This window comes from Typopeltis vanoorti, chromosome 13 (genome assembly GCF_054136105.1).
Source record: "Typopeltis vanoorti isolate ZY-2024b chromosome 13, IOZ_Tvanoo_1.0, whole genome shotgun sequence".
Classification (NCBI taxonomy): domain Eukaryota; kingdom Metazoa; phylum Arthropoda; class Arachnida; order Uropygi; family Thelyphonidae; genus Typopeltis; species Typopeltis vanoorti.
Genome location: NC_143561.1, coordinates 70,348,202 through 70,360,541, shown reverse-complemented (window position 1 = coordinate 70,360,541; position 12,340 = coordinate 70,348,202). Strand labels below are relative to the sequence as shown.

At 33.8% G+C, this 12,340-nt stretch overlaps 1 protein-coding gene across 2 annotated transcripts in view; it reads right to left on the bottom strand.

Annotated features, from left to right (window-relative positions):
* LOC150100273 (tudor domain-containing protein 3-like) overlaps positions 1 to 12,340 on the bottom strand; it is a 200,131-nt gene that overhangs the window by 153,727 nt on the left and 34,064 nt on the right. For both annotated transcript variants that reach the window (XM_090402783.1, XM_090402784.1), the window contains exons 2-3: positions 8,610 to 8,694; positions 4,652 to 4,717 (exon numbers count right to left, since the gene is read on the bottom strand). In XM_090402783.1, coding sequence (XP_090258909.1) covers positions 4,652 to 4,717; positions 8,610 to 8,694 — 151 coding nt within the window. The remainder of the gene's footprint in view (positions 1 to 4,651; positions 4,718 to 8,609; positions 8,695 to 12,340) is intronic.

Sequence of the window (12,340 nt, the reverse complement as noted above, 5' to 3'; positions counted from 1 at the left end):
TACTCCAGCTGTAAATTAAATATGCCAAGAAATTATATTTTTGGTTTAATCCTTTATCCAAGTGTAAGCAAACAAAGTTTGCACATGAAGTAACTTCACAGGCAAACTTTGTTTGCTTACATTTGGATAAAAGATTAAATCAAGAATATAATTTCTTGGCATCTTTAATTTAAACTATCTATGAAACAGCATTAATTGATCATTAAATGACAATACAATCTGTATGTAACAAATTGTATTATCCAGGCATCCAAGCAATAACAAAACTAGCTTCAGTAGCAAAATCACTTTGCTTACAAAGGGGAAAATAGGCTATTTTGTTGAGTGACTAAATTATATTTCAAACGTTTTATTTTGTTTTTTCGCAATTTTGATTCAGATGCAAACTTTTTTAATTACATCCATGATGGTACTTTAAATTACTGGCTTTAAAGTGGCTGATGACAGATAAGACACAGAACCCTTAACAGTAAAAGCAAAATCGTCCTCCACTGTTGGTTAAACTCTCTCTTTTCTTCTTGTTTGAATTTCTGTTTTATACTCTTCTGTTGCTCAGTCATTTTAAACAAGGGTTTTATAACTTTTACTAAAATCAATCTTAAGAATTTATTAATCAGAAAAGTACTCATCTACACTACACTAGTTATGTTCTGCTACCACCACAAGTGCATAACTTGTGTGTACTGCATGAAGAGTGATGATGCAGAGTCCAGGCAATGGAGGCGGTGGGTAATGCAGCGATCACAATAATCACTTTTGGAACTAATTTTGGCAGGAGCGACAAAGGCCATCAAAATGCCGAAACACTTTTTACCAACCAAATACAATAATAAAATTGACGTTAACAGCCTTTTTGACTGGTACCATTTAAAAGCTAAAATTTAAAGTTTCAAAATATCTGTTTTTTTACTTATCTTTAAAGCATTTAAAAAATAAAATATTCTATTGGGTTGGCAAATAAGTTCGTTCGGTTTATGTGTTAGTACAAGTTTACACAGCTTCGCCTGTCGCTATTGTTGTGTAATCACGCAACGCTATTGCGCAGTTGAAAGGCAACATTTCTCATAGCCTTTCAGTGAATTTTCGTTCGGCCTACTTCAGTTGTGTGCGTGTAACATATTTTTAGAAATGGAAGGAAATAACGTACATTACCGGCATATTTTGCTTTTTTATTTCAAAAAAGGCAAACGAGCTGCGGAGGACCATAAAAAAAATATGTAGCTTATATGGGGATGGTGCCTTAACAGAACACGTATGCCAAAAGTGGTTTGCCAAATTCCGTTCTGGAGATTTCGATGTCAGTAATGCATCTCGTGCTGGTCGCCCGACCGAGGTTGATGCGAGTATTGTGAAGGATATCGTCGAGTACTGAACATATCCCATATAAGCGTTGAAAAGCATTTGAACAAGTTGGGATATGTTTCAAAACTCAATGTTTGGGTTCCGCATTGAATTGACCGAGGCCAATATGAATGCTCGCATATCCATCAGTGATTCGCTGCGACGTCGCCAAGAAAATGACCCATTTTTGAAGCAGATGATTACGAGAGATGAAAAATGGGTCGTGTACAATAACGTTGTACGTAAAAGATCATGGGGAGCACAAGAGCGAACTGCCACAAACAACCTCAAAAGCGGGATTGCACCCAAAGAGGATCATGCTCTCTGTGTGGTGGGATTATAAAGGTGTTGTCCGCTACGAGGTGTTACTGTCAGGCAGAACAATTGATTCAACTGTCTGTTGCTCATAGTTAACACAACTGGCCCATGCAATTAGCACAAAACGTCCTGAATTGGCAAATCGAAAAGGAGCTGTCTTTCACAACGACAATGCCAGCCCCCACACATCGTTAACAACCCAGAGTAAATTATTACGTCTTGGCTGGGATGTTTTGCCGCATCCTCCGTATTCACCGGACCTGGCACCTTCCGATTACCACTTATTCCGATCGTTGCAGAATTATCTGAACGAGAAAGCCTTCGCTAATGAGGAGGCTGTCAAAAGATACCTGGATCAGTTTTTTTTGCCAGTAAACCTCAGGAGTTTTATGAACGCGGCATAATGAAGTTGGTGGACAGTGGCAAGAGGTCATTGAAAGAGGGTCAATATATAACTGACTAGTGTATTATATATATTAAATAAAATGTGTTTCATTCCACTCTGAAAAACTGAACAAACTTATTTGCCAACCCAATAATATTGGTACATACTATACTCATATAGATTATTAATATAAAAGTTTTGGAAAAATGGCAATGAAAACCAATATTGTCTTGGGAGCCACACAGAGCTTTGGGAGACACATGCAGCTTACAAGCCACAGTTTGCCCACCTAGAATCTATATGGATCACCTTATAAACAAAAGTGGCATTAAACCTGATATCACAAACGGAGGTAAAAAACTTAACTTTTAATTCTATGCAAATGATGTTATACTCCTATATAAATCCAGTATGTCGTCAGGACTCTAAATTGAATAATTACAGTAACAAGTTTGTCATGAATTTCTTCAATAAAAAGACAAAATCAACTGCATTCTCAATAAAGACCTACAGAAGATGTAAAACATTTCAGCTATTTAGATATAATTTTCAGTGAAGCTGGCAAATTAAATAAAGAAATAGACAACAAAATAATAAAATTGGCATTGGTGGGGAGCCAACTGAATAAATTTAAATGGAGTAAGACAGAAATTAGCCAAAATACTAAACTAGCATTAAACAAGACAGGGTTCACATTGCTTTTAATTTATAGAGCTAAAAGTTGAGTTAGACATAAAACAGTTGATCAAAGATTACAAACCAGAAATATGAGAGTTTAAAGAAAAATTAAAGAACTGAATGATAGCATCAATAGCAGAATCCTGAAAAATGAAGATATTAGGAAGGAATTTGAAATTGTTAGCATTCAAAAATGTATGAGGCAAAGCTAATCATAAAAGATGCATTAAAACAGGTGGGAGATGCCAGGATAGTAGAAAAAAATCCACAAAAAGACCTAGATCCAGATGGATTGATGCAGTTAAAAATGTCTTAGTAGACCAAAACCTAAGAACTGACAAATAGCAGATTAATCTGGAAGGAAATTATTAAAAGGAAATTACTAATAATGTAAACTTTATCATACAGTACTATCACAGCATCCTGAGCACCTTGATATGTACTCTGTGAGGGTACGTATCAAGACTCTGATGACTGATTCTAGAAGTATACAACTTTCTTGTTTTCGTTAATTATATTAACAAAAATAATTAACAAAAAATCTCATTTTATAGAAATGAGATTTCTATAAAACTAATTTTTTATTCATAATATCAAAGATAAATTTGCTCTTTTGGCAACTGATAGAAAATTATGCAGTTCTTGTTCACCATGTTTTCATGTGATGTAGCATCACTAACTGAAAGTTTATGACTGGCCTAAGATAGGAGTTCATTTTCAGATTTCTCCATAAATAAGTTGGCAATGGGAGGAGACAAAAGCAAGCTATTGCTAGACTGTATATGCTTTACATTGCATATATCTGGCCTTCCACATAAAGAATGAAGACAATGGCCCCTATCACAAATAGATTTTCATTGTGGCTAAGAGTGTCTTTCACTGGTGCATTGGTAAATAAAGATATCACATCTAATCAGACAAAATATCTAGTTCAATGAGCTTCCCACTATTTCTACTCACTGCCAACTTTTTTAATGGAGAAACTGAAGTAGCATTCCTATTTTAGGTCAATATTAAACCTTCTAATTGATGGCAATGATTATTTCATAATCTGCAACATGGTTAATAAGAACCAATAATTTTCTCCTCTTCCTTAACACACTTCACAAAAAAAGAAAATTTGTCATAAATATTGATAACAGTAATGCGATCATAGTACGTGCGGGCTAATGACAAAGCGCTGGCAAACAGGGCTATACTGACTCACAATGCAATTCTATTAAGCTCAATAAGAGAATCAGTGCATTTTGTATAACTGTTTCAAAAGTTGTTTTAGAGACTGATCAGCTGGCATTATAGATTAAATGCATTATATCTTTCAAAGAATGGAAGAGGAGGAGGAGTAGAACAAGAGGCCATTGCTGGAAACTGTATAAGGAAGAAATGAGCAGAGGAGTGAAGAAAAGGTTCTTTGCATAGAAAGTGGTTGGTGAGTGGAATACATTGCTGAGTGTGTTGTGAATGTGGACACATTGAATCAGTTTAAGACATGTTTGAATGAGCTTTGTGTGTGATAGAGTGTACCTCCCGCGATGAGTCTAACTCCACGGAGGTCATATATTAATAATAATTATAGGAAGCAAAATTGTGTGCCACAATATTTTCCTTAAATAAAATAGAATCTGCAGTATTTAAAAACACTTTAAAACATTTAAGTTTCCTTTTCAATCAAACTCATTTTTCTATTTGAAATCTCATGCTGAAAATAGCCATCTATATTAAAGAAAACAATCAATGAAATGGTACTGGATATCCAGTATGATCATTTTCCATGGCCTTACTTGAGTGTATACTACTTACTTTGCATACATAAGCTTATAGCATTTCCAAGGATTATATTACTGCTCACAAATTTTTATGATTACTTAATTTCTAAGAATAACCTATTCAAATTAAAAATAAGTAAATGCTTTGAATATATTTACTTACATATTCTGTTTTTCCTTTAAAGATTTCATTAGGCAGAAACTTTACACCAGTATCACATAAGTCAAGCTGAAAAAAAAAAAAAATAATAATATACATATACACATATGTATATAAAAATGCAACACAACAATCAATTTTAGTATTGTATGTTACTTTCATAAAAAATATCACAAGAATATGTAGATAAGAGCACATTGCATTTATCAAGGATTTTTATCATTTAGTCAGCCAAACAGACAACATAAATAACAAGTACAGAAATGATCTGCAAATCATATATTTTATGCCTATTTATAGTAGGCTGCAATTGTTATGGCTACTCAATTAACCTTATGTGCCAACATTAACAAAACATTCAATTATCATGCACTGATATATTGTACAATGAATTCGATCTTGAGCTAATACAATATTGCACTACTGCACAGCAACAGATATTATTGCAGTATTTGTTTTAACAACACTCACAATGTTGTAGATCTTATAGCATATACTGGTCCATGTTGAAGTTCAGAACATTGAACTAATATTTGATTTACCAGCTGCAAATTTCACAAAAATTAAGGTAACCAAGGAAGAAGGCTATATCAAAGAGTTAAAAAGCAGAAGAAATTGATGCAGACAAAGAAAAGCTAGTTTAGCAAATTTAAAATATGAATATATATGATGATAAACCAGATTTCAATTCAGTTTTAAAATATATATATATATCCATATGGAAGCAGTTATGGAAAAAGCACATATAGAAATGAGTGTGCAATAGAGGACTAAAGAGTATACAAATGGAGACTTACTGATCCAACAGCTCTCCTCTAAACAAAATTAAGGAATTTTTGAGAGGGTTTAAAGTATCATCCCAAACACCATAAACACCTCTTAAAGGTGATGGGTGACAGTGGCAGCAGCATAATGATCAAGAATTTTGGATTTGGTCATAGCATCAGAGGATCTTCAGAATGAGGTACCACCTCATTTATAATGAAGAGAATGATCATAAGAGCTTAACATAGTTGAGAAGGGAAGTAGATGTTTCAAGAAGTGAGGAATTAATATGCAATTCCAAGGTAGGTTATTTATGATAGTCAAAAGCCAATTATTAGCTATACTATGCATGAAATGAGATCAATAGTACTGGAAGGTCGGATGAAAAACATTTGATAACAGTAGTGTAAAACTGTATACCTAAATTCAGAAGCATAAATAAATTTAGAACGGAAAAAATGACTAAGGGGATCAAACAGGAATTTCAATTAAGTTATGACAGAGGCATAAAAAAGTGGAGAATAACTGTATGAGGATTACAAAGCTCAAGCTAGGATGACAATGAGCAATGATGTGTGTGTGGGGGGGGGGGGAAGAACTGAATATGAGAGAAGAATTGCACTATAGCCAACTTCTGTTATTATAGCCACTAAGAGAATGAATGAATGACTGCAGAAGCATAGCCTTGTTGGATGAGCTCAGATGACTAGATTTTTCTTTTTGCACTGAAATACATCTCTAGACTTTATTTGCACAAACACATCAAATCCAAAGCCTTCTTGGTCTTCAAATAATTTGGCATTCTCTTATTCCAAAATCTAGAACATTGTTTCATAAATTTGGGGTGGTGCTGCAAAAAATCCCTTAAGAGAATGCTTGATGCCATCCAGAACCCTTCTCCCTCCCCTTTATCACAGATGCTCTGTTCCTGCATTTATGTCTTTTCTATAGGGATTTTCATGGGCAGTTACCAACCTTGGTATCAGAGGTTCTGGGTCTGGCTCCCACTGATGATACCTCAATAAAGGCCGAAACTGGTCTGGGTAGTGACCCTTCCCATAATGCATAGCATTATACATGTCCAAGGATATGTGCATTACATTGCATTATGGGATACTAAGGCAATGTGAAGTCATTAGCCTCTATATACAAGTAGCACAGTCGTGAAGCGACCTCACATACAAACTTTGTTTGCTTACACTTGGATAAAGGATGAAGCCAAGAATATAATTCCTTGGCATCTTAAATTTATAGGCAGTTACCAGTTGTTTAATGGAAACGTGTGGTAGACATAATAATATTTTAAACTGTTTCACACATGTAAAGGGAACTAGAATTTATTAAATACTCCTATATATTTTGCTCAATATAACATAAGCATCACTCAAGGAGAAAGCAGAAGAATTAGCTAAAACATTTAAAATAAAAACACAAGAATGAGTCCTATAGCATGTGTATATTTGTTGAATCATGCAAAGACTTATGCCACCACCTTAATTAAACAGACTTTATGCCTATCTGTAAGTTTTGTGAAGTAATTGCCATTAATTGTTTATAATTTTTTTATTATTTTCACTATTTAATTACATAAGTATACCTGTTTCCTTGGAACTTTAATCATGTTTCCTCCTACTAGCTTAGCTGTGACCGAGACATGTAGAAGTACACACATGCTATATGACTCATTCTTGTGTTCATATTTTAAATGTTGCAGCCAATTTTTCTACTTTCTCTGTAAATAATAATCTTGTTACAGTGAGCAAAACATATAGGAGTATTTAACTATTTCTGGTTTCCTTTACTAGAGATAGGCATAAAGTCTGTTTGATTTAGAAAGTGGCACAGGTCTTCACACGATTCAACAAATGAATCGTGTGAAGACCTGTGAGTTCATATTTTAAATGTTGCAGTCAATTCTTCTGCTTTCTCCCTGAATAATAATCTCATTAAACTGAACAAAATATACAGGTGTATTTAACAATTTCTAGTTTCCTCTACATGTGAAACCATTATTTTAAAATATTATTTCATGGCCAGTACTCTACCAAACTGGCCATCACCATTTCCTCAACTTTTCTCTAAACCTTTAAAAACAGATCAGCTGCTAGTCAATATCCATATATAGTTCAGCTTCTCAAATGTATCAAAACAACTTCAAATTCTATATTCTATATATATAGAATTTGAAGTTATATTCTATGTACATCTGTTCTTTGAAAAATCCTTCCCTATACTATTTTCCTCAAGCTGTTCAAAAAACACATCAATAGATTATTTCTTTCTCCCTGACCACTTGCTCACCCATAGCACTGCTGTGATAGAGCATTCACAGATTCTTGCATGGGAGGTTAATAAAATCAGTGGAATGTTGCACTCTTCAATCACACCATATGTGGACCACTGTATATTGGTTCATCTGGGTTTTAAGGGGATGAGAAAATTTTACAAAGGAGCTATCTCCCAAAAGTTGCACTACGAAATAGGAGTTTTCTGAATGGAGAGTAGTGGGTATGTGCAGAGATGAACAAATTATCAAAATCCCTACTTGCCATGCAAAATATTTACTCACTCAATATCACCCAGTATTTTAATGGCGTCCCAATAAGTCAACAGGAGTTCCACAAAATGACTAATAGTGTAGCAGTGTGGTTGGAGATGTTATTAGTTTCTTTATTTTTATTAAATAAAAAATATTTTATTTTGTTCATTCTGCAACCACTCATCAGCTACCAAAATCTATTCATATTTGTTGAGTCCCGGTTATGTGCAACTCACTTCACAAAAGGGTGGTGATGAAAACAAGAAATGATTTTAAGATAAACTTTGAGGACTACCGTGTCTTAAAAACAGACCTACTGCAATAAGGCTCTTGATTCCATGGAAATATCTTGTGATCATGATAATAATAAGAAATGATAAATAAATTAAATCAGGTGTATGTGTAATGACTTAAATAGCCATTAATTTTTCAAAAGTAGGATAAAACGTTTATACAGTGATCTTCAATTATCCAACCTACAATTAATTGACCCTTGCATGGGTTAGTAAGTCAAATGACTTCTGGGTAACCATGTAATTGTACCTTCAGTTGTCCAACCCTTCAATTAGCTGACTGGAAAATTGCCTTCCCACTGTGGTTGGATAATTGAGGAATTACTTTAATTATTATCAATGTGCAGGTTTGCTTATGACTTACATTCAGGGCCCTGTCAATGATAGTCTGAGCTGTAATCTCTTGGAGACCATCACTGCATTCTTCAATGCCTTCACAAGAAAGGTACCTAATAAAGGTAAGTTACACAAATGCTTTAAAAATGCTTTTTTTTTTATTTTATATATTTAAAAAAATCATTATTATATATAAAACAGTTTCATTTTTATTTCATTTTTACCTTAATTACATCCATTAAATTGAAAATGTGAAAGCAATATTTTCTTGATAGTTTGCTAAACAGTAGTCAAAAAAAAAGTATAACAGTCAGCCAAACAGACTAATTATTGTGATAGCTGACCTAAAAAAATGCTAACTGGTTAGCTAGTTTGGTATTTTACAAAATGTGGGGAGATACCCAATTACTAGGCATAGCCTCACAGGCTCAGGATCCTCTTAAATCCAATTCTGAGCTTAGTCTCTAATCTAAATTTAATTTCTTGAGTATTCCTACTTATATCTAAAGTTAAGGTTCTCAGACTATCCTTGTTCCAATCATTTTTTTCTCATTCTGTTTCTACTTATGCCTTTTCTATATGTTTTTTCCCATAGATGATGCTTCAACTTAACTTACTGCCATCATTCTGCCACTTTCCTCTAAGCATGTAAAAGCACGAGCAGCTCTGGTCAACATCCATTCACAATTTAGCTCAAACCTATCAAACTAACTTTTTGTCTTTCTCTTTCATTCCATCTACCATTGTTCTTTGGTATGCTCTTCTTCATGTTGTTTTCCTTAAAAGTCTAGAACCTCCAAGCTGTTCAAGAAAGCCCATCACTAGATTCCTTCTTTCACCTTAACCACCTGCCCACAAATGCAGTTAGGTTATAGGGTTCTGTGACTTGTGTGGGAGACTGATTAAAAAAATGTCTTATTAAATTCCACTGTTTCATAATATTTTCAAATTAGTCTGAAATGAATAGAAGATGCAGTCTGAATCTTACTTTGGCATGGTGTCAAATTACCTTTTCCGCTAACAATCAGCTAAAACATAACTTGTCTTCTGGTAGGCAATTTGATTATATGACCTCTAATTAACCAGTCGTACTATTGTCCTATACATTTTTTATTACATATGTTATAATGCAAGAAAGGTAACTTAAATATTTACAAATACAAATTATATAACCAGATAGTACATACTGCCAGCCTTCTGATCATTTGGCTTATTCTGCAGTTGGTCACTGAATGTTATGACCATCACAACTTAATGGCTTTTAATTCAAGTGAATGGTTAAAAAAATTACTATTTCCATCTATTCAACTTTTTAACAAATATATTTAATTTTTTTAAAGATAAACCAGCTTATATTTGAAATGGGAAGGGAGTGAACAAAACTATTAATGCTTGATAACAATTTATTAATGTTGCAAAGTATAAGGTTCTGAAATTTGGTAGGCAACAATCAGAAGCAAAGTATATACTTGGTGAGGAAACTTTTGGAGGAAATTGAGGAGATAAGAGAAGATTTTGGAGTGGTGGACAAAGATCTGGAAGTTCAGAGGTCACATTACACAAGTTGTAAAGATATCACATCAGATTATGGCAATGATGAGGAGGACATTAACATGCAGAAATAAAGAGGTTCTGGTTGCATTATAAAGGCTTGATCAGGCTTCATATGAATTACTGTACACAAATTTGGTCCCCTTGGTTTTCATGGTGATGAGGGTATATTGGAAAGGGTTCAGAGAAGACTGGTCTTTGGGATGTGAGGACAGATTGAGGGAATGAGTTTGAAAAGCCTTGTGAATAGGAGATAGAGAGGGGGCTATGATTGAGACATTTAAGTTGGTGAAGGGTTGTTACCAGGTTAATATGGAAGAATGGGTAGAACAAGGAGGACATAAATGGAAGCTGTATAAGGTGAGTGTGAACAGGAGCTTAGGGAGCAGATTCTTAGCATGGAGAGTGGCTGGTGAATGACATTGCCTGGCATTGTGGTGAATGCAGATACACTGAATGAGTTTAAATCAAGGTTTGATGGACTGTGTGTATGTGTAATGATAGGAAGAGGTTAGAAATTCACAAAAGCTGCAATATTTTTAATTTATAGAGGACTTATCGCACTTTCTGTATGTTTCTGCTAATTTGAAAACAACTAAGATAACTTTAATGATAACTTCAAAAAATATATAATCAAAACAAAGTTATGAAAAAAACTTATCTTAGAAAAACAGTTTCATAAAATAAATGGTAATAAATATAGTATGATTTAATCTGTTAATTAGCACAGTTTTCAAAAAAAAAGCAACATTAATCACATCAAAATAATTAAGCTGCTTCATTTTCATAAAGAAAATAAAAAATTACTTCCATTCTTTATTCCCAATAACATGGGATTAATTTTTGCCTTCATTATGAAAATAATTACTGTATTTTCAGTAGTTCATCCTTTTCTATTGGTTAAACTCTGTTAATTAAATAAATATTCTCTCAATAATTTGAATGATGTTAATAATTCAAAATAATGAGATTTCCTCATACCTAACATTCCAGAGATATGACACTGCCTTAGTCACTTTCCTATGGATCCCTTTTCAAAATATCTTCATTTCCTTGCAAACCATGTAATCACCACTATCATTCAGTCCCCTCCCCCCACAACACACACACGGCATGTACCTTATCTTCTGCATCATCTTCAAATACTTCCTCATCAACTGAAAACACACTGCCCATCTCTACCATTCAAATTTCAAAACCATTAAACTTCTCAATACTGAATTGGTAGCCCACTCTTTCATTCAAACATCCTATTCAAATTTTACTGAAGAGCTACATCAGTTTTGCTGACGGCTCCCCAGAATTTTGCATCATCTACAAACTGCATCCTCTTACTTAAGCTTCACCGGTATCATAAGTCTTTCATGGAATCAAGAGACATACATCACCCACACCAGTTGTTACACTTTTTCTTAAACTTATTTATTATTAGATGCACTTACTACTTCAACAGAAAAACACTTCCATTTACTCATGGCTATGTGAGAGAAAAATCTAGCTCTAAGACCTTTCTTAACCATGAACATACTTAACTTTCATGGATCCCTCTGTGTTCTTTTCCCATCTTCCATATAATGAAAAATTTTATTAGCAAAAATCCTATAATGCCCTCTCAAAAGTTGACAGACCTCTAGCACTGACAAACAAATTACATGATATTACGCATTGGCAGTCTAATCAATGTAGAAACAGGAGAGAGAAAGTTGTTCTTGCCAGGCTCTGCATAAGTCACAGTCATCTCACACTTTCTCATTTACTAAGAGCTAATGACCCACCTATGTGTGAAAAATGCAAGCTGTGTCCTATCGTTTGTCATATTCTGGTGGAGTGCCAGCACTTTGCATGAGAGAGGAATGAAATTTTTACCAATTTAGCCAAGCCATATACACTCAGGGAGATGATATCAGACCCAGACAAAATGCAATGATGTTTTTAATTTTTTTTTAATAATTAATTCAATTATTCAATTGGATGTGTTTATACAAACACATCCGATTATAAATTTTATTTATATGTAAATAATGCATTGCTTAACTTAATTTTTGCACATACGAGGGGGGGGGAACTGAAGAGTTCTGATAAACACCTAGAACAAAAATAATATTAAAGCAATTTGTATGTCAGCGCTAGAGGTCTGTAAACTTTTGAGAGGGCATTATAGGATTTTTGATAATAACATACAAGGATATAAAAATATAAGAACAAAAA